The sequence below is a fragment of the Pagrus pagrus genome (assembly GCF_965226575.1).
Source record: "Pagrus pagrus genome assembly, chromosome: 19".
Taxonomy (NCBI): Eukaryota; Metazoa; Chordata; class Actinopteri; order Spariformes; family Sparidae; genus Pagrus; species Pagrus pagrus.
Window position 1 is genome coordinate 28,977,962 of NC_140203.1, and position 23,608 is coordinate 29,001,569.

Genomic DNA, 23,608 nt, shown 5'->3' on the forward strand with positions numbered 1-23,608 from the left:
TGTCAAGTTCACAGTGGTCCAGGTAGTTGGAGACAATTTGGGCTTGCATTGGCTACATTGAAAGCTTCAGTGGAAATTATGTGTGTCGGTTCTGCAAAGCAAATAAATGGGGGGTGAGGTCTATGACGCTGGAAGATCCTGCACTATTGCGTGATCGCAATAGTTATGAGGCAGATTTGCGTACAGCTGACTCCTCCCAGACAGGCCTGAAAAGAGACGGTGTCTTGAACAACTTGTCTTTTTACCATGTATCAGACAATGTGGCAGTTGACATCATGCATGATGTACTTGAAGGGGTGGGGCCCTATGAAGTCAAACTTGTGTTGAATTCGCTAATTGAGCAAAAGCATCTCACACTAGAAAAGCTTAATTACAGAATAACAAGCTTTGACTATGGATTTTGTGATAAGGGTAACAAACCTTCTGTCATAAGCAAGAGTGATCTCAGAAACCCTGAAGGCTCCATACGGCAGTCAGCATCTCAAATGTGGTGCCTACTTAGGTTACTGCCGCCAATGATAGGTGACCTTATCCCTATGGATAACAAGCATTGGGAACTTCTACTCCTCCTCCTCTTGTGCATGGAGTTCATCTTTTCTCCTTCGCTTACTGTAGCAGCAACACTGTACTTAAGCAAAATCATTGAAGAGCATCACTCTCTCTTCCTGGAGCTCTATCCTCACCTACATTTACGGCCAAAACACTAGGGCCCAACTGATATGGACTTTTTGGGGCTGATACCGATTATTAGGGGGCAAAAAATCCGATAACCGATTAATCGGCCGATTTTTATTTTTTTTATATAAAGTTTTAAAATTGTATTAATTTAAGTAATATATCTACATATTTACTGTTTCTTTTTAACAAATGGCTGCTTTTGAGCCTTTCAGACACTTCTACAAAGAATAAAAGGCAGAAAAATAATTTCAAATCCTTTTTATTGCTGAGTCAAGCAGCATATTAACATGACAACCATCCAACATTAGGCCTACAACAAGGCACCATTAGCTACTACTCTTTACGCCGACAGGAAGACCGACTGATCATCTCAGTAATATACCACGGATTTATCATGAATCAAACTCTGACCAGAAAAGCGTTTTCAACTACTCGCCCCCCTCCCTCCCCTCCGCTGGTCGGTGCCTCCCCGTCTTAACTCACGTTACTCATTTTGCTCCGGTCTTATCTGGAGACATGCAGCTGCCTCAGTGGGAGAAGTAGCTAGTCGATTACGTAATGTGTACTGTTATGTTTATTCTACCGTTACTGGCACGGCTAATATGTGTAGCAAGGCTAATAGCAGATGGCTAATTCTAACTTTAGCTTGCATATTACATAGTGCTTAAATGTTAACTCGGCGTGATCGAGACCAACACAGCGGGGAACATCGTGAAGTGGGTTGAATTGAAACTTGTTGACTTATTGTTTATTTCACAAACTTGTTTATTTACCGTTGAGGCGGACCACTCTCCTCCGTGCGTCCCTGCTGCAGCCTGCTCCAGGTCACTGATCTGGAGCAGGCAGCGGAGTTTGTCATGAGGTCGGTGCGCCCTCTACAGGATAAATAGCCTAATGTCGGGGATCTTTTCAAATGGGGGAACATTTTCAAAGTAAAACCAAGTCTTATTCCCTGCATTTTATTTCTGAAAATATCGGCGACAATCGGCGAGTTTTGGCCGATTACCGATTAGTCTCAAACGGGCTATAATCGGCCGATTTAATCGGCTCGCCGATAAATCGGTCGGGCCCTACAAAACACCACTTCATGCTCCATTACCCTGGAGTCATTCAAAAACTCGGACCGTTGAGGCAGTTCTGGGTGATGAGATTTGAAGCTCGACATGCATTTTTCAAACAGGTTAGCCATGTAACTTGCAACTTCAGAAACATTTGTAAAACCATGGCATTTCGCCATCAGATGATGCAGTGCTACAATTTCCTGTGTGGAACTGTGTTGTGCCACAATACAGAAGTTGGTCCAGGGCACACTACATTTCTGGCCAACATTGAGGGATTTAAAGAGATCCAAAGTGGTCTAGAAGGTATTCCCCTTTTTAGTGAATTGTATGTGCCAGCCTGGGTTACATTTAAGGGAACTGAATATAGACCAGGCATGACTGTATTCCTGTCCTATGATCCATATGGAGAGCCTCAGTTTGGTCTCATGCAATCAGTTTTACTACTGGAGCAAATGTCAGACACACCAACAATAAAGCTTGTTGTAAAGAAGTGGGAAACACAGTGGTTTGATAGGCATTTATTTGCATACAGTGTGATTCCCACTCAAGTTTTGGCAGCTGTAGATGTGAGAGAGCTGCTTGATCACCATCCCCTCCATGCAGCCAGGTCGCACAGAGAGGATGATGACAGTTTATACATTTCGATGCGCTATAGACTTTTTTAGATAATCAGCTGACTGCCACCGGGGGCGTGTGTGTGTGTATGTTTTGACACTTGTAAAGAGTATTTTGACAGGTTTATATATGTTGAAAAGGCAGCTTGACACTGTCCCCCATATTAGTTTAGTTTATAGCCATACATGCTGCTTTAAGTGTCCATCGCTTGAGGATGATCAGTAGGCTATTTGACTCCCGGGATGGGAAGAACTTCTGGGATGGGATGACGCAGGGGTGATAGCGCTCCGGCGTCACGCCGGATTTCCGGCGTACGGAGGTGTTTGCGAAAAAAAAAAAAAAAAAAAATCAGGTTCGCGTTCGCGGAGATCCGAGAGGCGCTTTCACTCAGACAAGCGAAGAGCCTGGTGTCTATTTACTCCGAATTTCGTCTGCTTTCGGGTTCCCGACTGTAGCGGATACCGAAATCACCAAAATAAAAGTGTTCACCAACATAAAACTTATAAAATAGACATTAACCTGTAATACAATAAAAGCAAAATGTTAACTTAATGGCTCGGGACTTTCTTGTAAATTATATTCCTTAAATTAAAGAGTTTCACCGCATTTTATTAGCTTGGTGCTTTTATTTTGACGGAAAGGCCTGTCTCTCTCGCCCCACTTCCTACCAAAACAGCGAGTCAGTCAACGGCCCCAGACTAACAGTAGTGCTATTTATTGTTCTCAAAGCAAATTGAGAGTTGTATTACAGGTACAGTGTTTCCTCTACATTCATTTAGGAGTGGCGGGCCGCCATTCCTAAATCCTAGCCGCCGCTCCTTCAAATTTTTTTTTTTTTTTAATTGTCGCAAATACACCACGGCCGCATCGTGTCTCCACCTTCACAGCAGAGTCCTGCACTGTGTCGGGTGTCGCGAGTGCTGAGGTAAACTAGATAACTATCTTGCTCAGATTGTCACACTCTACAGCCAATGGTGTCGTTAACAGCGTGCGCGCCTGACCAATGACAGTGCAGTGACCCACACAGGGCGGGATCTCAACACGGAGCGGCACTAAAGTTTAGCTGCTTAGCTAGCAGGGACTCGTCGCGCTGCTACGTTATCAACTGAGTTTAGTCAGCACGTGAGAACTCGTCTGACACGGAGAGTCTCCTGTTGTGTGCTACATGTGTGAAATAACAACTATAGTCTGGACTTTGTCTGCAGTGTATCTGTGTAAACGGCTTCATTCAGCGTCTCTCCCTCCCCTCTGGCACCGTGAGTTACCATGGTTACAGGACCGCCCTGAAACTTTATAATGATGATCAATAAGAAGTTTTTGGTTAGTTTGACTGTACAGAGTCATGACTGTAGCCTGATTGTAGCTCAATGCTGAAATCTTGTATTATAACATGTAGAACAAAGCCTCAGAGCTTCTTTGATTATTAACAGCATGTTAGTGATGACAGAAAGAGATATTCAATATTCATTCATTCATTCATTCATTCATTCATTCAATTTCTAGTTTACTTTTGAGTATTATAATTGTCACCCACTGACCTTTTTTGGTATGGCTGTAGTATCCGTAGTCTCAGTATGCTATACAAGCAATATGCATGCAGGTAAGTGACTAGTTAAAAGCAGGGATGGATTACTGAACAGGCCTACCAGGCCCAGGGTCCCAAGAGCTCTGATGCTCTACACAATTAAGATGCTACTGTAATATAGGCTTGTATTGGGTTTGTTCATCTCATGTCTGAAAAATGTACATTTATGTCCACAAAAGTCATCAGAATATTTAATTTAATGGACTATTTATCAAAATGTTGTCCCAGGGAATCACACCCCTGGATCCCGCTTGACAATCGTGTTGATCACGGCATATATCGTGGCTTAGGGGCTCGCTTATCTCCCAGGGAAAAAAAGTTCAGGCTCAGGATTTTTTTTTACTATCACCCCTGGATGACGTTACCGAACTACTGGGATGTTCTTTAAGTGACTACTGGGATGTGATAAGTTGTACTGTAAGTATTTTTTGTTTAATCACTTAATGTCTATATGCTCCATATACAGTCTTAATCACTGCCACAGTTATGTTTTAGAAGTCACTTCTTTAAAGACACCTGCATGGTCCAAGAAAGCAAACTTGTCACCTTTTACACCTAAAAACAGGGCACCTGGGTGAATAATTTCTGAATGGTTTTGTGTCTGATGTGCACCCTCTAAAAGTGTGCTGCACCACTGTCCACATAGGTTTCCAAATGTATTGTAACAACCAGCGGAGAGTGCAGTCTAGTTTACATTACTGATGCTCAGCCAGCTATTCTAGGTGGCCACCACTGTTTATTATATTAACCTGGATTTTCTGCGTAGGTTCAACCTGCTGTTGCGACTGCTATCCCACCTACAATCTATGATGTCACACCAACTGCCACTCCTCCAACCCCCATGGAGGAACAAGCAGCAGCTCTGGTACCAGAGAATCAGCTGATACAGACAATACACGTCATTCCACATTTTGTAAGTTCCACTTTAAGACTTGGGTGTCACTTTGTTTACTCAACACTAGGCTGGGCAATTAATCAAAGCCAAAATTTAGAAACAAAACTGAATTTTAAATCTGCAATGTCTCTTCTTTCTCAGGATGTCCGGCAGGTTCTTACAGGCTTACCTGATGGCAAGCAAATTGTTGAGGGCCTTGATGAGGATAATGTCATCACAACTAGCCAGAGACGTCTCCTCGTCCGTATCTTGGTGTCGCACCTCATTGAGAAGTTTGGAGCGAAGTACTTAAATAGATTTTTTTATTTTTTTTTATGTTGAATAGGGTTCCTGTTAAATGCACCAACATTGGCCGCGTTTCCCAGATTCGTTAAGAAGCTCTTAAGTGCTAAGATCTTCTTAGGAGCGCTCTTAAGAACGCTGTGAAAGAAGGATGTGTTTCCCAGAGTCGCTCTTAGCTTAAGAAGATCTTTCGCTAAGAAGGAAATGTAAGATCGAGCTGACCCACTCTTAACAGCCTTCTTAGCGACCAAATGCTCAGTGATCAAGCCGCGTCAGGGAAATTTATATCCTCCACTTTGCGAAATAATAAAACAATGCTCAGTGTTGAAATGCGCTCATAGCTGCGGACCACTGGCGCAAGAAAAAAAAATAAGAAAATGGTAGATGAAAAAAAACCTTTTTATTGAATTACACGTTTAACTTTTCCGCAACATCTGCATATATGAATTTATAGTACTACACATAATAAAAAAAACAACAACCCTGTGGCATTTCACAGATATCAAGGGAACAGATCTATTAAACTCAGCTGAACCTCATCCAGAGAGGCTCCACCTGCTACTCTACAGTATATAAATGCGTTGCCAAAGTCCGCGCGTGTGAGAAACCACGGCTGCAATACAGCACATTCTCCCTGCGAACCAACAGCGTCGCCGTGAGCGAAGCCAGACGGTTTACATAAATGCACACGTGCGTCAGCACTTCTCCCCACTGGACGTGCTGTCAGACCGGGCTGTCCAGGCAAAGTACCGGCTGCCTCGTGCGGAGATCCAACGGCCGTTGGATCTCTTTGCCTGGACAGCCCGGTCTGACAGCGCACACACACACACACACACTTATGCGCTGATAAAGAGGTGGGTGATCGATCTGCCTGGCATCGATTGATTCAGCACAGCAGCAGCGCGGTGGACAGCTCCCATTAAGAGCTTCTTGAGAAGCTTCTTTGGCTTGATCTTCAGGTTCTCCTAAGAAGGCAGTTAAGAACGCATCTGGGAAACACCCGTATCTTAGCGCTCCTTCTTAGCCGAACCCTTCTTAAGAGCCTTCTTAAGTCCTTAAGAACGATCGAATCTGGGAAACGCGGCCATTCTCATTTGAAAAGTAAAATTATAACATGTAGTTTATTTTCATTTCACTTGAGATAAAACAGGACACTACTTTGAGGTCTGACATTGACCTAGATTTGCGAGGAAGAACCAACATTTCACCTTGGTGACTTTTCCAATTGCTACAGCAATTCTTTTTGGATAAGACACATGTTTCAGCAGTACTTTAAAGGGGTAGTTTGAATTATAGCACATAAAGAAAGATGTATGAAATGCTTACCGTCAATATAGTTGATGCGAAGGTATTAATTAATAACCCGAGTCCTGTGTTCAAAGTTGATTTGGTTAGTCTACGTTTACTCCACAAAACTCATTGCATTTGTACTGTTGACTTATGTCTTCTAAAAAATGCTGTCACTAGGCACAATTTTCTGTATTTGCTATGCAACTTATCAATGCACCTCTGCTGTTCCCTGCCTGCGGGTGACCGCAGCACAATGTGTCCTTACACAGCTTTTGCATGCACATGTGCATTGATAAAAGTTGCACAGCAAATACAGAAAATAGTGCCTAGTTGAAGGGACACAGCGGTTTTATAGAAGAAATAAGTCAACAATACAACTGCAATTAGTTTTGAACACGAGACTCTGGTTATAAATGAATCCCTTCACATTGCCTATATTAACTGTAAGTATTTCATTCATCTTTATGTCCTACAATCCAAACTATCCATTTAAATCTAGTTTTCACTTTTTACCTGTGTGATGTTTTTTTTCTGTTTTACAGTCCTACGACAGAGACCAAAAAGGCCCTGGCATCGGGTTTGGTTCAGTCATTTCCCAGTTTGAAAGACTCATCAAGCAGTGGCAGCGTGAGTGTTTTTTGAAAAAGGTCATTGAGATATTTATTAGGGGTGTCATGATTCTAAGACTGATTCAATTTGATTTTTAAGGTCACAATCCAATTCGATTTTTAATTTAAACTTTACTTGGTTAACTGGAGTCAGCCAGGGGCTCTATACTAGGCCCCCTTCTGTTTTTGCTAGATTTTCAATGTAGATCTCCTATTTCTGGCGAATCCTCACCAAAGAATACACACTAGGGTTCGTACATGTGACATCACTATCTAAATTTTAAAAAAATCTTGGTGTTTTTATAGGTTACTAAATTCAAGTTCGATCCTGAAACTGACATTCCATTTGATTTTTTTTTTTTTGATTTTTTTTTTTGCTCATTTGATCGCAATTTCTTTTTTCTCCTTGTTCAGGGTTCCCGCAGGTCCTTAAAAAGTCTTAAATAAAAAATCGTGAATTTGAGGCCTTAAATTGTCTTAAATTTGGCAAAATGTGGCTGGAAGTCACGACCGCGACGCGCTGTGAGCCTGTAGGTCTGCTGTTTTTAGCAATGGAGCATGGAGAACCATAAATTGGGCTTAAATGCTAAAACATTCAGTTAAAAGACACAATCCAGCTCACTCCTCCTAGAAACGCTTCCATGCTGTTTGATGCCCGGTTTTATGCACTGCGCAGCAGGAACAATAATTGGTCTACTTCTCTGAGGACAGACAGACGTACAGACAAACCCTGTTCTAACCGTAGCCCACGCTGTCAAAGTCAAAACGTGCCTCATCTCTATTCATCAAAGATTTTGATGTCTTGGCAGGAAATATGGTACACCCCAGGACGGAGCCACAGGCCAGCCACTGGATTCCTGGAGGAAAGGCTGCGTAACGTCAGGAAGAGGCTGAGATCAACCAGCAGGTCGCGGAGCACGGCACAGACAGCGCCGCAAACGCCAGATGATGGTGCTCTTGCAAGGGCTCTCATACCAGGTAATTATTGAACTGAAAAATTATTTGATGAAGAAAAACATCCATATTATATTGACTGACAACTTGTTTTTTTTTTTTTTTTTACAGAATGTACCATATCAGACGAACGTGCGTCACAGATAAAAGAATGGTTGAGAAATAATTCTCAGCCAGGTAGAGGACCAAGGTACGTTTTATCAGTCTGTTTTCTGGAAATAATTGACACAAGCAGAACCCATTAAACGAGCCGTTTTTTCGTTTTTTCGTTTTGGGGCAAAAAACGAAAATCAAAAGTTCAGCTTGTTTTCTTGTTTTTTGGTTCTCACTTACAAAACGAATTTACCACTCAATATTTTGTTTCCGTTGGTGGGCGGGTCCTCTGACTGGCTAATGTGCTTCCTTGCCCTGTGCTTTTCAAAATAAAAGTTCTTCCGTTTGATAATGTCCACAAAAATATTGCTGTATTATAGACACTAGCAGACACAGAGGTCCCCAACACCCACAGTCAAGACTGACCCGGCTTCAAATAAAAATAATAGTATTCATAATCATTTGAAAATGAGAACGTATGAAGTTTTGTTGACTTCAGTGCAGTTGATGTTTAGCCACGAGGTGGCGCAGTTGTTACATGAAGAGTAGACCTCAGGCCTTTACTACGAAGGAGGCTCAACATCTCCAGGCTCTGTGTTCATAACCCGGCTCAACAAAACCTAAAGCCCCGGTCAGAGCTAACTGTATCACGACGGTGGTCATTGTCCGGCTCTGAGCTTTGTGCTCTGTGCGCGTTCACATCAAAGGAGCTGCGATCGCGGCCTGCTGAGAGCTGAGAGAGCTGAGGAATGGGAGTGATCACAACCAAATATGAAAAGAGATGAGGCTAGTTTTTAATTTCTGACAGCTGAACATTGTGCATCTTTTTTTCTTGTTGAAAGATATTTTATATTGTTTCCATATTATTATTTACTGACGGTGATTACAGAATGCAAGTGTGTTATATTGAAAGTGAGGCTAGGTGTGCCTATGAATATAGGCTACAGTGAGTTTTTTAAGGTGCTGTACAAGCAAATCATATTGTCTACTCTGTACAATGACCAAGAGTGTACAGTAGCAGGCTACTGTACACTATAAACAAATGATTTTGCTCTTTGCTCATGGCAGTTGTGACAGTCATTTTTGTTTACATGTCAGCAGGCAAGCTTCACTCATGCCAGGGATGTATTATGCTTTGTCCTATAGCCTACTTAATTGTATCACTTGGAACATGTTATGAAATGGATCTATAGTATAGAAATTTGCTCATAACAGGCCGGCTGGAATACAAAGCAAACTTACCTCTCTCGAATGCACATTCATGGAAGTCTTGTATTGTCATCCCAGGACAAAACACAAACAATGCAGTAATGTAATAATATACATCTTTACATGCACAATACTGAGTCATTCAGAGAGTTATTAAATGTTATTATTATTTAATCACGCAGAAACCACATGGCAGGTGCTATTTTCCCATCCATAGGCTACTCTAAGTACAGCAGTGTGAGGGTTTCATACATGTAGGTTGGATCACTCTTCAGGAGGTGTCCTTACTCTACCAGTAGAGAATGCCTTCCTGAAATTTGTGAGAAAGTAGAGCATACTTTCCCTGGAAGTGCAGACTAAAAACGGGTTAGGGGGAAATCCTAGAGGAAACACTGCATATATTTTGGAGAGGGGGGTCGAGCATGTGTCTTGTAAGTGTAAACAGTGAGTTACTGTTATCTGAGGAGCACGCGTCATAATTGTGAAGGGTTACACAGTGTGCAAATTTGTTTCATTTTTATTTTATTTGGCAGGGACACAGTATTTTCATACGTAGTCCCTGGCCACTCACAATGACACACCACCTGTACAGTGAGAAACAATTGTTGCCTGATGTGCTATTAAAAAAGTTGATTAAGAGTTGGGCCTACGAGCATGATTTGTGACACCACAGTTTAGAAGCCAGTCCCGGTCCAAGATTTAATGTTCAGAAGTGTGATGTGTAAATCTGAAGTGTACAATACAAATGCCTACGATTGACTATAGTAAAGTACATTAGGATACATCTTGTGTTCGGCAGGTAAACTTAAGTGAACAATGTTTGTTCAAACAATAACATTGATGAAATGGATTCCAGATAAATTATCGTGTGGTTATTCGCTTTCCAGTGAATTGTGCAATAGAGATACTTTTTACTTTCAATAATACTTTTGAGTACATGTCAGAGCCTGTACTTTTTACTTTTACTTGAGTAGATATTTGGATCAGTACTTTCACTTTTACCAAAGTCGTTTTTTACACAGGTACTTTTACTTCTACTCATCTCTAAAAACAGACTGGGAGGTAGAGCCTTCAGTTACTGGGCTCCTTTACTGTGGAACCAGCTCTCTCCATGGGTCAGAGGCAGACACTCTTATTACATTTAAGTAGAGAGACACCCCCCCTCACCTCTCGCACCTTGTCGTTTGGCCTTGGCGTCTTGCGCTCTCTGTTTCCACAGATTCTCCACAGCTCCATCCCTCTGCACCAACCGTCGCCTGCATCGCCCCCCTTCCCCCCCACTGTTAAACCAGCCTGCCCTCCCTGTTCACAACCCAGTCTGCCACCCACTACTCCCATTAAGCTGGCCTGCTCTCCCTGCCTTTCCTGCCCACCAGAAGCTGCCTTCTTCAGCTCCTGTCAACCATTTCCATGTTTTTCCATATTCTCTGTTATAAACTGTTTTCATGTCCGTATACAACATCTATTGCACGTCTGCCTGTCCTTGGTGAGGGATCCCTCCTCTGTTGCTCACCCTGATGTTTCTCTAATTTTTCCCCTTTTAAAAGGGTTTCCTGGTCGTTTTTCCTCAGTGGATGTGAGGGTTTAAGGGAAGAGGATGTTGTTATGATGCTCATGCTATGTAAAGCTCTTTGAGACAAACTGTTTGTAAAAACAGGCTATACAAATAAAATTGCCTTGCCTTGCCTTGCCTAACCCGCTTGGACTGTAATTCATATTCATGCTACTAGTTTGATCATTGACTGACTACATAAATAGTTGCAGAGAAGATTCTTCAAGTCATATTATATAGGGTATATACAAATCTGATGTGTTTAGGCCATTTATAAGATCTAGTTAACATCATTAAAAGTAATTTCCAAACACAAAAAACAAAAGCAAAGAGAGATTTTGCAGCAGTAGCACACTTTTACTTTGAAGTTCTCAACTGGGTTCGTCACTTGAAACCTAATGCAGCGTCTCTTTAATACAGCAAACAGTAAAACAACCTGATTCCTCTCCCACTCTAGTCAACAAAACATCTGGAAAGTTGAATGCATCTACAGGTACTGTACTGTAGTTATACTAAGCTGCCAAAACAACACATTAACGAGGCAACATTAAAACATCATAAAAACATCACCAACACATTTCATCACAAAAACACACTTTCAACTACCATACAGGAAGCTAGCCTAGTCTTCTTTACGGAAGGGACCTCAAGCTGACCAGCGCTGCAGAGAGTCCAGCTACCTCTGTATATATGGGCAGGTCATCCCTGCACTTGAGGCAGTGATCTGACGTGTTCTTCCATTCTTCTACGCAGACTTTACACCCCACCAGGGTCCGACAGCAGGATGAGAACATCGGCTGAGTCATTGTATCTGGAAAAAAAAAAAAAAAAAAAAAAAAGGAAATGTAAATTTTAAATATTGATATTGATTTTAGATTGGAACTTCAGAAAAAGAAACTGGCAATTTAGAGAAAGATTACACTGTTCCATTATGAAATTCAGGTACTGGGATCATAACTTAAGGTAGTTTTAATGAATAATTATTAGTAGAAGTTAGAGCTCGCACATTACACTGCAAACAGAAATGAGAGTCAGACTTTTGAGAAGTAGCTTCTGCCAAGGCAACAAATGTTGATGTCTATTTGGCATCATTTATATTTTGCTTTAATAAAATATATGCATATGGAGCCAGAGACGTCCTTTACAGGGTTACAGTACTTTTACTTTGCACTTTTGAATACATTTCAGAGCCTGAACTTTATAGGCTCTGTACTTATGCAAGTACAAGTTTAGAAGTAGAATTGGCTACTATTTTTTTTACACAAGTATCAGTACTTCAACTTAATCATTGGAAGTGTACTTTTGCCACCCGTGAAGTTAACACACAGTAAAGTGTGATTACTGATGACCATTCAAATTTGCAAAGGTCATATAGGTTGTTACGTTCCAACTGAAAAAGACCAAGGATTCTGGTTGAACAGAACAGAGCAATAGTTCTTGAAAAAAAATGTCTGGATTCTCGACTCTCACTGTATTGTTGCCTGAAATCATTTTCTGTTTTCAAGTGTTTTTTCATTTTTCTAAATCCTTAATTGTCACTTAAAGACAAAATTAAATAATTTTCGAAACAACTGCTCAAACACTAACTCTAATACTACATTTGATTACTTCTGTGTTACACTGAGCAATATTCAAATATGCAGAATGGAAACAGTACCTCTGCAAATCAAACAGATGAATGCCTGTTTGAATTCAGGCAAAACTGCTGACAAATCACGGCTGACGGTCACTAAGTCAGTTATCTTCTTGGTAACTTCATCCAGCCCTTGGGATGCCTCCAGCAGTTCCTCCACATTGTCCCTCAGCATTTGGATATGGTCATTTCTATATTTGGCACATTTTGCATATAGTTAGCAGATCAAAAAAAATTGCAGCCATTTGAGAAATAATTATATGGAATTTAGTTGTATGCACAGATAGGTATTAGCAAATAAAAAGTCCCTGAATAAATGATAACATGATGGAAAATATCTGAAAATAGCTTTATATTTCCTTAACTGTGTGAACAGTTTCTTTGAGAATGACTGTATTGTAAAAGTTCAAGCTATGACAAGGAACGTTTGAGATAGAGTGAAATGGAGACATAGGTTGACTTAAAGGGATATTCGGCGTAAGTTTAACCCATGCAGCTTCAGCAAAGGCCGCATGATAGCAATACACTGCTGTCTATTCCTCCACCAAGAAACCACCACCAAAAAGCCACTCATAGCCACATATAACGCTCAGAGCAGCACCAAAATTCAGCAACAGCACAAATAGGATCCCAGCCCATAATACAATGCGTCAAACATCTGTTAGCTTTGCCTGGTTTCTATTGAAAAGAGACCAAAACACAACTCACCCACTCTCCTCCAGTTATACGTTATGTAGCAACTTACTCCACCATTTCGTCCACCATAGCGTCCAGGCGCTGACAAAACATGTCCAACTCCTGGCAGCACAAACATTCAGTTTCAGTGGCCATGAGTGGGTGAGTTGTGTTTTCGTCTCTTCAATAGAAACCAGGCAAAGCTAACATATGTTTGACGCATCGTACTATGGGCTGGGATCCTATTTGTGCTGTTGCTGAAGTTTGGTGCTGCTCTGAGCATTATTTGTGGCTATGATAGGCTTTTTGAGCTTGTGGAGAAATAGACTGCAGTGTTTTGCTATCGTGCGGTCTTTGCTGAAGTTGCTACAACTACAGAAGCTAGCGGTTGGCAGACTTGATCTCTTGAGGAGGGGTCTTACTCGGTGTGACGGTGTGTTAGACCATGGGTTAAACGTACGCTGGAATATCCCTTTAATGTTCATGTTTTTAATAGTCGGGGAAACCAGAGCCCCTGGAGGAAATCCACACAGGCACAGGGAGAATGTGCAAAGTCCACATGGAAAGGTCATGCCCCAGCCAGGATTCAAACCCAGGACCTGCTATGAGGCGTTGGGGAAAAAATATGTTTTGTTATCTAAACAATACCTGCTACTTGATCGTCGACGATGCCATTGCTGGAATGTGGTACTCTCAATGGCATGGATTTTTCGGGCATTCTGCCTCCAGAACGAAGACCCTTCATGAGAGAAATGCAGAGTAAAAACACAAAGAGAGATTTTAACAAGAGTAAACACTGTTATACTGTCAATACTTTCAGACCATTGGCATTTATACAGTATGTAGTATGAAAATTAAATTTAAAAATATTTTTTTCACCAGTTGTCCCTTCTGACTCAACAATTGCATTGCCGAGTGAGTCGGTTAGGATGTAGTTGTCATCGTCCCCCATGGCCACCTTCAGTTTCTCCAGGATGGCAGATACACTTGCCTCTGCTTCAGTAAATCTCACTATAACCACCCTTGTTGATACAAGCTTCCCCTCCATTACTTCTGACACATGAATGGACCTGTAATACAAAAACAACAGTGAAGCAAACCAAACTACCACATAACAACATGCAGTCTACACTACAGTGATTTAGTTGTCCAAACAGACCAAAGTGTGAGCCCATGTAAAACTCTGAATGCACCACGCATGCTGACTTGAATATTAGTTCAACACACACTTGAGGCACATTACAATTGAACACACCTGCAGCATACTCAGATCATCTGTCACTACTCCACCTTCTCTTATAAATAGGGAGTTTTACATCCAATAGCTAGTGCTTACAGTTCTTGCCAACTGCTTACACTCAAAAAGCGAATGCTTAGATCAAAGCTGCAAAACCAAAACTTCTTGTAACAATACCTCAAACACATAGTGACAATACCTTAAACACATTTTCTGCTTTACACTTTGCTTGCAATTCTTCAACACACTTTTTGCAGAACATTGCACACAGTTTCCTACATTAGACACATCACTCAACATTGAAATACCTTGTTGTCATTGTATTTAAAATGTAAAACACATCTGGTAATTGAACATATTTCTGCACACACCTGAAAACACTAACACAGAAAACTCAACACCAATCAGTCTGACCTGTAGCACAGCAAATAGAGCTCAGCCTGCTCAGGTAACACGTTTTTTGTCAACTGGCTTCATGTTTTTGACAAACATAAAGGCAGTGAGACCCAGAAGAAAAGGTAGTTGTGGGATATCATGTAGATGTACAGGACGGACCTGAGCAGCCGGGGTTTGTTGGCATATGGGATAATGTTACGCTGTAGTTCACAACGGGCTGCTCAGGTCCAGGACCGGTTCACACACCATGACAATTTCACAATGTTATACATAGTGTTACAGTATGCCTCCATTACTCCTCATTTCTGAACCCAATTGAAGAATTCTTCTCAGCATGGCGCTGGATGGTATATGATCGGCAAACACATGCCCACATGCATCTTCTGCCACACAGAATTGTTTGGGAGAATAGCACTAAAAATAACAAAGACTGAAGTGTCTTGTGTAAAGTTCATCAGTGTGTTGCTGTTGATTTGAAAGTTAATCAAAATGGCACATGTGTACAGTATAATTTTGTTGCTAGAATGACATTTTTACAAAGGATTGTAAGGTTTTGATTTCAGAGTTTCATCTTGACAGAGCTGTGAGGTGTTTTACAACAAGTGTTGTGTCTTATCTTACTTGTGTGTACTTGTGTACATTAGGTATTTTTTAACAACTTTAAAGCGCAAGGCTCTGTACCTTGTGTTTTAGAAGTTGCTTTCATCCAGTATGCTCTTTTGCTTACTAAAAGGAGATTGCAAATTAAAACTTGAGCACTATTACCATTTTAATAAGCACATTAATCTATGACACCAATGCCTCCCTACCTCTGAAATGACCGAGCCGTGCTCACTGATCTCGACAGCATGCTCATGTTTGCAGTAGTCACAGGCTGACTACTGCGAAAGCCAAATTGCCGCGATGGAGCTGGGGCTGGGGCTGTCGGGGTCCCTAGAGTGTCCCCAACTTCCCCATGAACTTCATAATGACCATGGCTACACAGGTCCAGGGAGCTTAAACACCCACTCTCAATTGGAAAAATTGCAACGTTGGCTGCATCAGTGATATACAGGCTAGCCATGCTGACCTAGAAGGGGAAAAAAAGAAAAGAAAAAAAGTTAATATTTTGCAACTACTTTGTCAAAAGTATCAATAATATCTTTTCATGTGCACTATTGCACTTGCATTATTTCTTATGCTCGGTGTCTCTTTCTCAAAACGGTACAGACAGGCGAAGTTAAGGTAGCAAGTTTGAATTACTTACCTGGAAAATGCTGGCGATCCTGTCCACACGCATATCATCCATTTTAAGTGTTATTCTCTTGTTCCCTCTGTACAGAACATATGTCTCCATTTTATCAGACGATTAGGCTTATTGCGTTTGTGAAGTTATATTCCCTTTTATTCAGTCGATCCTGCAAAGCCGGGAAACCTGGAGGGGAAGACGACGGTGGGGCTCGCGGGGCTCGCTCAAAGCGCCAACTTTTTTTGGCGGATTGCTTTTGCGCATGACAGAGTGTGAAAAAACCCGCCTTAAAGCAAAAGAAGTAGAAGAAGAACAACAACAACAACGGTTAGATGAAATGGAGTCCAGTTTGTCACCCTACCGAGAAATAATTCAAAATATGCTCAGACATGGCCATTCTGATGAAGAAATTTCCAGTCATCTCCACCTTGAATGTGGACTTACCAAAGGCTTTTCCAAAGCAAACATTCGGCGATTTTGCGCGCAAAACGGTATAGGCAGAGAACAGGTGCAGGACTCCAAACTGGAGAGCGAGATTGCTAAAGCAATTAATGAGGTAAGCAACAGCATTTTCCATTATATTTGTATGATTGATAGCCGCAGTGCACATGCAGGTAGTGACCAGTGGCGTTTGTACATGTAAAAAAAAAATGGTGTGCGCCACCAATTAATAGAAAGGCTGCATACCAGAAAAACGACAGTGCTTTCTCTTGTTACTGATGTGTTCCTCACAGATCAATGCACTAAATGAGCCTAAATGAAGTATGCATTATTCCACGTCATAAGCTGACAAAACCAAGCTCAGAGCAATGAGAGAACAGGGATGGGGAGCAGCAAAGAGCTCAATAATACTGAAGGCCACAACGGAGCACACAGACGTCTGTTAGGTAAACAGATCCATTCTATGACAACAACCTTATGACGACAACAACAACCTCGTGAAAACAGCGACAACCGCTCTTCACCATCTATCGAGCACAACAGTAGCGGGACAAAGATATCTTGCCTTTTTAAATCTAGGCTATAACAATATATTGTTCTGTTTGAATAAAATAAATAAACATGTTGAATGCAAAGGCAGCATGATTATGCTGTCACTCACCAGTAGGCTACTGCTGGATCTGTTGAACCGGACCCGGACCGCGCGCCGGAGCAATTCGCTCCCATTCAAGTCAATCAGAACATTTCCTCGGCCCACCGCGGTCTCCGGTCAGTCTGAGTTCCGGTCAGTCTGAGCTCCGGTCAGGCCGGTAGACACCGGCACCGCCTCGACAGGTGTTCTCATGGGTGAACGTTAACAGAGGCAGAGACGTCTCACCGGTCTGTAGCTCAGTGTGGCAGTACCGGGTGTCGACTTCAGGCCGTATTATCACATCACGATCAAACTCAGAGAATGACTGAACAAACTCTGAGAAGGTCGAGCTGTCAATCAGCTTTGTATCGATCATGTGGTCAAACTTAGAAAACCCCCTTTCCGACTGGGGACATTGATCATTTTTCGAAATAAGTTAGTGTTAAACGAGGTCAGCTAGAGATCCAGGGTTACCTCAGAAAATTTCCTTTGACCTGGTCAATTTCACATGACCTGAACATTGTTACTCAGCTTTCTGAAGGAGACTTGCCTTATTTAAACCTCAGACATTTAGTTTGGTGTGCTGTGCTCCTGACTGTTAAAGTGAGAGTGAAAACCACGGTTAGATGGAGAGAGCTGTCTAAGGCCTTCAGAAAGAAGACTGCAGCATTCTAAGGGGCTGATGACTTTGCCCCGTTGCCATCTAAAACTTATATTTGTTACACCGTGCCACAGGAAAGTTCTAAATCACACTTTTATCACTTTAGAGTACACTCTATCTATCATAGTTCGAGGTTTAGGGTTGTTCTGTTGGGAGCTCCATTCTAGGCGTCCATGGTCCTCAGCATGCTCACGTGACTCCTCGAAAAATGTGCCTTAAATGCTTGCAATAACCTTTGGATAAAAATCTGTCCAAAAGAAGATAATGTGTGTATTATAAGTGGTTTGTAATAGGAATACAAAAAAGGAATGCATGTTCATCTTCAATTTCAGACTGGACCATCATACGGAAGAAGAATGATGACTGGCTACCTGTCCTCAAAAGGAATCAGAGCATCAGAGGGGCGCGTTGGTAGTGTCCTCAGACATATTAACCCGCAATATCATGCAGATCGTCATCAGGTAGGTGTTATGAAACGCTAATAGGATTCTTGTAGTGTAGGTCATTGTGAAAATGCCCTACTTTTTTTTTCTTATTTGTTGTTTTTTGCTTGATTTCTCAGAGATCAAGAAACTTAAATCCAGTGCCATACAGTGCCGAGTACATGGGTCACAAACTACACATCGATCAGAATGAAAAACTGGTGATGTTCGGGGTGACCCATGTCCTTTCTGTTGACGGTTTCTCCAGTAAAATTGTCAGCCATTCCACTATGCCTGTGAAAAACAACCTGACAATATATCAAGAGGTGTACAGGTAACTTTCTGTGCTCTATGTTCCATAATGTAGTTGCAAACAGTAGATATTGTTTAATTGTTAGGCATTTATTAAAGCCCCAACAAGAACTTTCATGTGTGCACACAAGTGCCGCTGCTGCGTGCTATAAAAAATATTTTTCTTGTTAAATGTTTCCCACAGGGCTGTGCGAAGGTTTGGACTTGTTTATTTATGCTTTAGAACATGAAATAATCAGAAAATAGTTATAACATTGTATCTCTCTGACTCTGATTCCACGCACATCCGTGTTCAGTTCAATCTCTGTTGCATTACCATTACAGCACTCTCTCAGAGGCATTACCAGTTCTGCTCTCTCTATATAGAAATAACCAATCTTTTCACGGATGCTCTCGTTTGCTGGTGCAGGTCATATAGAAGCATCAGTATTAAACAGAAACTGGTTCATAACCAGTTAAAAGTTCCTTGGGGTTGCTTTAAGTAAAACACATTGGCTTATCATAGCTGTGCTTTTACCACTCCTTATCTGGGAAGAAACAAACTGATATATTTTTTTTTAAATGGTGACAGTTACACAATGCTGTCAGTAACTAAGTAATTGATTAACCAAATCCCTACATTAACCAAGAGTGAAAATTGGCTTCAACAATGCTTATGTAAACACAAATATGAAATAGTGTCGATAAACTGTAACACTTGTGTATTGCTGTTTTGCAGAAGTGCTGTCCTACAGCACGGAATGTGGGACCAAATACGAGTGGACCACGGAAGAGAGTTTTTCTTGACTCTTTTCATGCAGGAGAAATTGGCAGGCTACAGAAATAACACAGCAAGGGAGCCATACCTGCAAACATCATCAACACATGTGAGTTGGCTTATTGTCCTCTTTCCCTTAATCACTCAGCTGCTAGCTGATAATATTGATTTCTCTTTCAGCACTATGGTATGGTCAGACCCCAGTAAGAATAGATTAATTGCTGCAGCTAATAGGGATCTGAATAAACTCAAGTAAACTGTTCTTTTCTGGAAGACTGCTGGCTACTGGAGCACTGCAGGGGTGTGTCCTCAGTCCCTTCCTCGTTAAGTTGCAGACGACACCACCATTGTAGGACTGTTTAAGAACAACAGTGAGTCAGCCTACAGGGAGGAGGTCAAACACCTGACTGACTGGTGCTCTTAGAACAACCTGGACCTCAACGCAACCAAAACCAAGAAACTAATAGTGGATTTTAGGAAATCTAAAAGGACTGTGCCTCCCACCCTCTCTATTGAAGGAGAGGAGGTGGAGAGGGTGGAGAGCTTCAAGTTCCTTGGGGTACACATTTCAGCCGACTTCACCTGGTCCATCCACACCTCGAATCAGGTGAAGAAGGCCCATCAGAAACTTTACTTCCTCAGGAAGTTGAAGCAGACCCATCTCCCCCGCCCCCTGCTGGTTAACTTCTACAGAGCATCCATCGAGTCCATCCTGACCTACTGCTGCACTGTGTGGTTCACCAGCTGCACTGCCAAGGACAGGAAAGACCTACAGCGGGTGGTGAGGACGGCAGAGAGGATCATTGGGACCACTCTGCCCCCCCCCCTCAGAGATATCTACTCTGGCCGACTGCACAAGAAGGCTAGAAACATCAGTACTGATCTCACACACCCCGGACATGCCCTGTTCTCCCCACTCCCCTCTGGAAAGAGGTACCGCTCTCAAATCCAGAACCGCAAGATTGAGTAACAACTTTTTCCACCAGGCTGCCAGAACCATCACCCCACCCTGTTGGAATTATGTGTGAATAAATATATTATCAGTTTTTGATTAGCTAAATCTTATGCTATTCTGTTATGCTGAAATCTGTGGAGAGCTTGACCACAGGACATTTACATATCTGCCACTTTCACCTCTAGCAACAAGTTACTCAACAAGTTGTTCTCTGTGCTCTGTGTTACACCAATGATATACGATCACGCCCAGTTGTCTGTGAATAAAAGTTATGCATGGGGGAGAGCTCGTTGGAAGACTGCTGATCAGACTCACAGTGCAGACACCTGTACTTCCCCTTTGCAAAGAAAGACAAACTCTGAGTCCGTGTCTGTTTGTGTGTATTTTATTAGAAAAAAAAGTATGGTGTAACAGGAAGACTCAAAGTAGAGGAATTAAAAGAGCTTGTAGGTAAATTAGAGGCAAGTGTTGCAGTAAAAGAGGGAAGAAAAAAACATAGGAAGGAGGAAGAGTTGACAAATGCCAAGAAATGGCTAGAACAGGCGTACAAAAGACAAGCAAATAGTACAAAAAATAAACAAAAGAGACAAGAAGACGCAAAAGCAATGTTTGTACGAAAGGAAGATAATGAAGGAGTAATTAAAGGTAGACGGAGGCCTGATCAACCTCCCGATGCTGACGATGTACAAGGGGCGGCGGGGGGAGAAGCAGTAACCCCCCCTATAACCAGGCCAAAAACATCAAAATCAACCCCACCAATATATCCCTCACTGGTCCCAAGTGAACTGCCTGAAGCAAAATCACTAAGACCAGCAGACAAAATAAAACCCCCAGTGAGGTACGAACCAGAGTCAATCTTTCCAATGATAGAAGTCCCAAATCCTGCTGCTACAGGTGCCGAAGACAGAACAATGTACGTTTTCAGGCCCTGGACACTAGCCGAAGCAGCTAATGCAGTGGCTGGAGTTCCATGTCCTGAAGACGACCCCGAAGAGTGGGTTAAAAATATGACAGAAATAATTCACTTTTACAGACTAAACGGCCATGAAGCAGGTGAAGCCATGCAATCCTCTCTGGGGAGAAAATGGGGCAGGGTCAAAGGAGACTATACAGGACGCACAGCCCAAGGAGCTGTATTTCCTTACCCCGCAGACAGTACCCTAGCAGGCGACTATAAAGCCCAATTAGATGCACTGTTTGCATGAGTAAAAAACGCTTCCGCCAGAAAAGCAGATTACACTCGTATAAGTGCAGTAAAACAAAAACCCGGTGAAGACCCCGATGATTTTAAAGTGCGGATGGAAACTGTGTTCAGAGCAAATAGTGGAATAACCTTTGACGAGGCTAAAGCAAGTGCTTACCAACAACAATTGAAACTGGCTATAGTAAATGGCCTCCAACCAGGAGTAGCAGCCTGGACCCGAAAACATTACATAGAGCTGGACACAGCTGGCGTCCCAGAAGCCATGCAATGGATAAGACATGCATGTGAACACATAGAGGGTAAAAAGGCTCAAAAGGGGAGAAGTGGAGACGTTTTCTTCCACGATGACACTGAAGAAGACAGTGACGCCTTCTTCCATTCGGGGGGCCAAGGCCGCAGGTATAGAGTAAGGGGAAGGGGCCGCGGGGGCTCTAGGCCACATAGAGGGGATAGAAGGTCTGGAGATAATGACCCAGATGCATGCTATCGTTGTGGGAAAAAAGGACATTGGTCAAAAGAATGTAGATCGAGCAGGGGAGGATACAGAGGGAGAACAAAACAATGGGGAGATAACAAAAATCCTCCCCCCTCAGCTCCTCCAGATGAGAACTGGAATCAAAAGTGACGGTCACAGACAGCTCCCAAGCCTGGCGATGCATCTCCTCTGTTGTTAGTGGATGTATACAGCGCATGGGAGGTGTTTAGTGCCATGACGGACAAACCAGAGATTACATTGGTAATAAATGGGAAAGATGTGCGTTTCCTGTGTGATTCTGGGGCCTGCAAAACTGTGCTAAGAAATAAAGTCCCAGGCCTCCAGGCCTCCAACGGGATTATTTGGGTCAAATCTGCTAATGGGGCGGTCAGCATGAAACGCATGTCAAAACCTCTGTATATACAGGATGAGAAATCTGGAAAAAACACTAAAGCACCTGTAGTAATCTCGCCGGATTGTCCGATAAACCTATTAGGCAGAGATCTAATGCAGCAACTGCAAATAGGTGTCATTCCCACCTCAGAGGGAATGAAGGCCGTGCGGCTAGACGATGAGTCTGGTGAATTGTATCACATAGACAACTTCCCGAACAAAGTGTTCTATTCTCTGGATCTCAGTAACAATCCATTTACTGATATCTCTGACAAACTGCTAAGAGCAGCCAAAAGCTCCCTAACTGAAGAGCATGACGACATGGAGACAGATCAGCTACATGTAACTATGAACATAGCACTAAAACCAGATGCTAAGTATCGAGAGAAACTGTTTGCTTTGCAGACAGTCGAACTTAAAGTGCCATATTTGTACTCTGATAAGAAAACAGTTGCAGTAGCTGATGTGATCCTCCCTCGCAAAGCAAAGTCGTTATTCTACATGGGATGGACGCCACACATCTCTCTCTCTCCAAATCACCAGATATGGAGTGGAAAGACTTAGGTCAAATGGCTACCAGAGCCGCACGAGCCTCAGACTATAGAGAAATTGACAACGATGGGTGGAGTTACAGCCCATCTGCACAGATGTACAGAAAAACTTTAGGATGGAGCACCACTGCAGTCCCCGGACTGCATGATGTCTCTAGGTGACTAGTTTCTGCGTTTTTAACTGAAGAAGAAGAGAAACAACTAAAATACCTGCCTGCCTCACTGTGGACGAAAGGGCCTGAAGATGTCGGGTTAATGACAACAGCTGCTCCAGTAAAAATTAAACCAAAATCTGATTGGAGACCAAGGGTTAGACAATACCCTTTAAAAGCCGAAGCCCTTACAGGCATCCAACCCGTAATTACACAATTACTGGATGCTGGCGTGATAAGAGAGTGTCCGATTCACCCTGTAACACACCCATCTTCCCAGTGAAAAAGGCAGACGGTACTAATTGGCGAATGGTGCAGGATCTCAGACAAATAAACGAAGCTGTGCAATCTCGCGCTCCTCTAGTGCCGGATCCGCACACTCTGTTAAACACTCTGCACCCAAGAAACAAATTTTATACTGTCATCGACCTGAGTAATGCATTTTTCTCTATACCTGTGCATCCTGACTCACAATTCTGGTTTGCCTTCACATATGCAGGAAAGTCATACACATATACTAGGTTGCCCCAAGGATATTGTGACAGCCCCACAGTATTCACGCAAGCAATAAATAACTGTTTGTCTACCTTTAATCCACCAAAAGGAAGCCAAATAATTGTGTATGTGGATGACATTCTTGTAGCCTCACCGTGCAAAGACAGC

At 42.4% G+C, this 23,608-nt stretch overlaps 2 protein-coding genes and 1 long non-coding RNA gene across 5 annotated transcripts in view; 2 read left to right on the forward strand and 1 right to left on the reverse strand.

Moving 5' to 3' along the window:
• Positions 1–3,300: 3,300 nt before the first annotated feature.
• Positions 3,301–5,889, forward strand: LOC311274600. The gene is made up of 3 exons (XR_014624769.1): positions 3,301–3,610; positions 4,168–4,852; positions 4,976–5,889. It is a non-coding gene; the product is annotated as an uncharacterized lncRNA (long non-coding RNA).
• A 955-nt stretch (positions 5,890–6,844) lies between these two features.
• LOC311275230 (uncharacterized protein) overlaps positions 6,845–23,608 on the forward strand; it is a 56,378-nt gene continuing 39,614 nt past the window's right edge. For 2 of the 3 annotated variants that reach the window (XR_014624839.1, XM_084383580.1), the window contains exons 1-6: positions 6,845–7,033; positions 7,824–7,992; positions 8,080–8,158; positions 18,057–18,185; positions 18,287–18,480; positions 19,177–19,324. Coding sequence is in view for 1 of the 3 variants with exons in the window: in XM_084383580.1 (XP_084239706.1) it covers positions 18,081–18,185; positions 18,287–18,480; positions 19,177–19,324 (447 nt within the window). In the remaining 2 variants the exon portion in view is untranslated. Of the gene's footprint in view, positions 7,034–7,823; positions 7,993–8,079; positions 8,159–16,776; positions 16,879–18,056; positions 18,186–18,286; positions 18,481–19,176; positions 19,325–23,608 lie in introns of those variants that run through there. The other variant, XR_014624840.1, reaches the window with a different exon arrangement.
• LOC311275229 (uncharacterized protein) lies at positions 11,099–16,509 on the reverse strand. Its single transcript, XM_084383579.1, has 5 exons — positions 15,573–16,509; positions 14,010–14,200; positions 13,779–13,869; positions 12,480–12,646; positions 11,099–11,633 (listed from the first exon to the last, which is right to left on the reverse strand). The coding sequence occupies exons 1-5, from the start codon at positions 15,824–15,826 to the stop codon at positions 11,455–11,457; spliced, it is 882 nt and encodes a 293-aa protein (XP_084239705.1). The 5' UTR covers positions 15,827–16,509; the 3' UTR covers positions 11,099–11,454.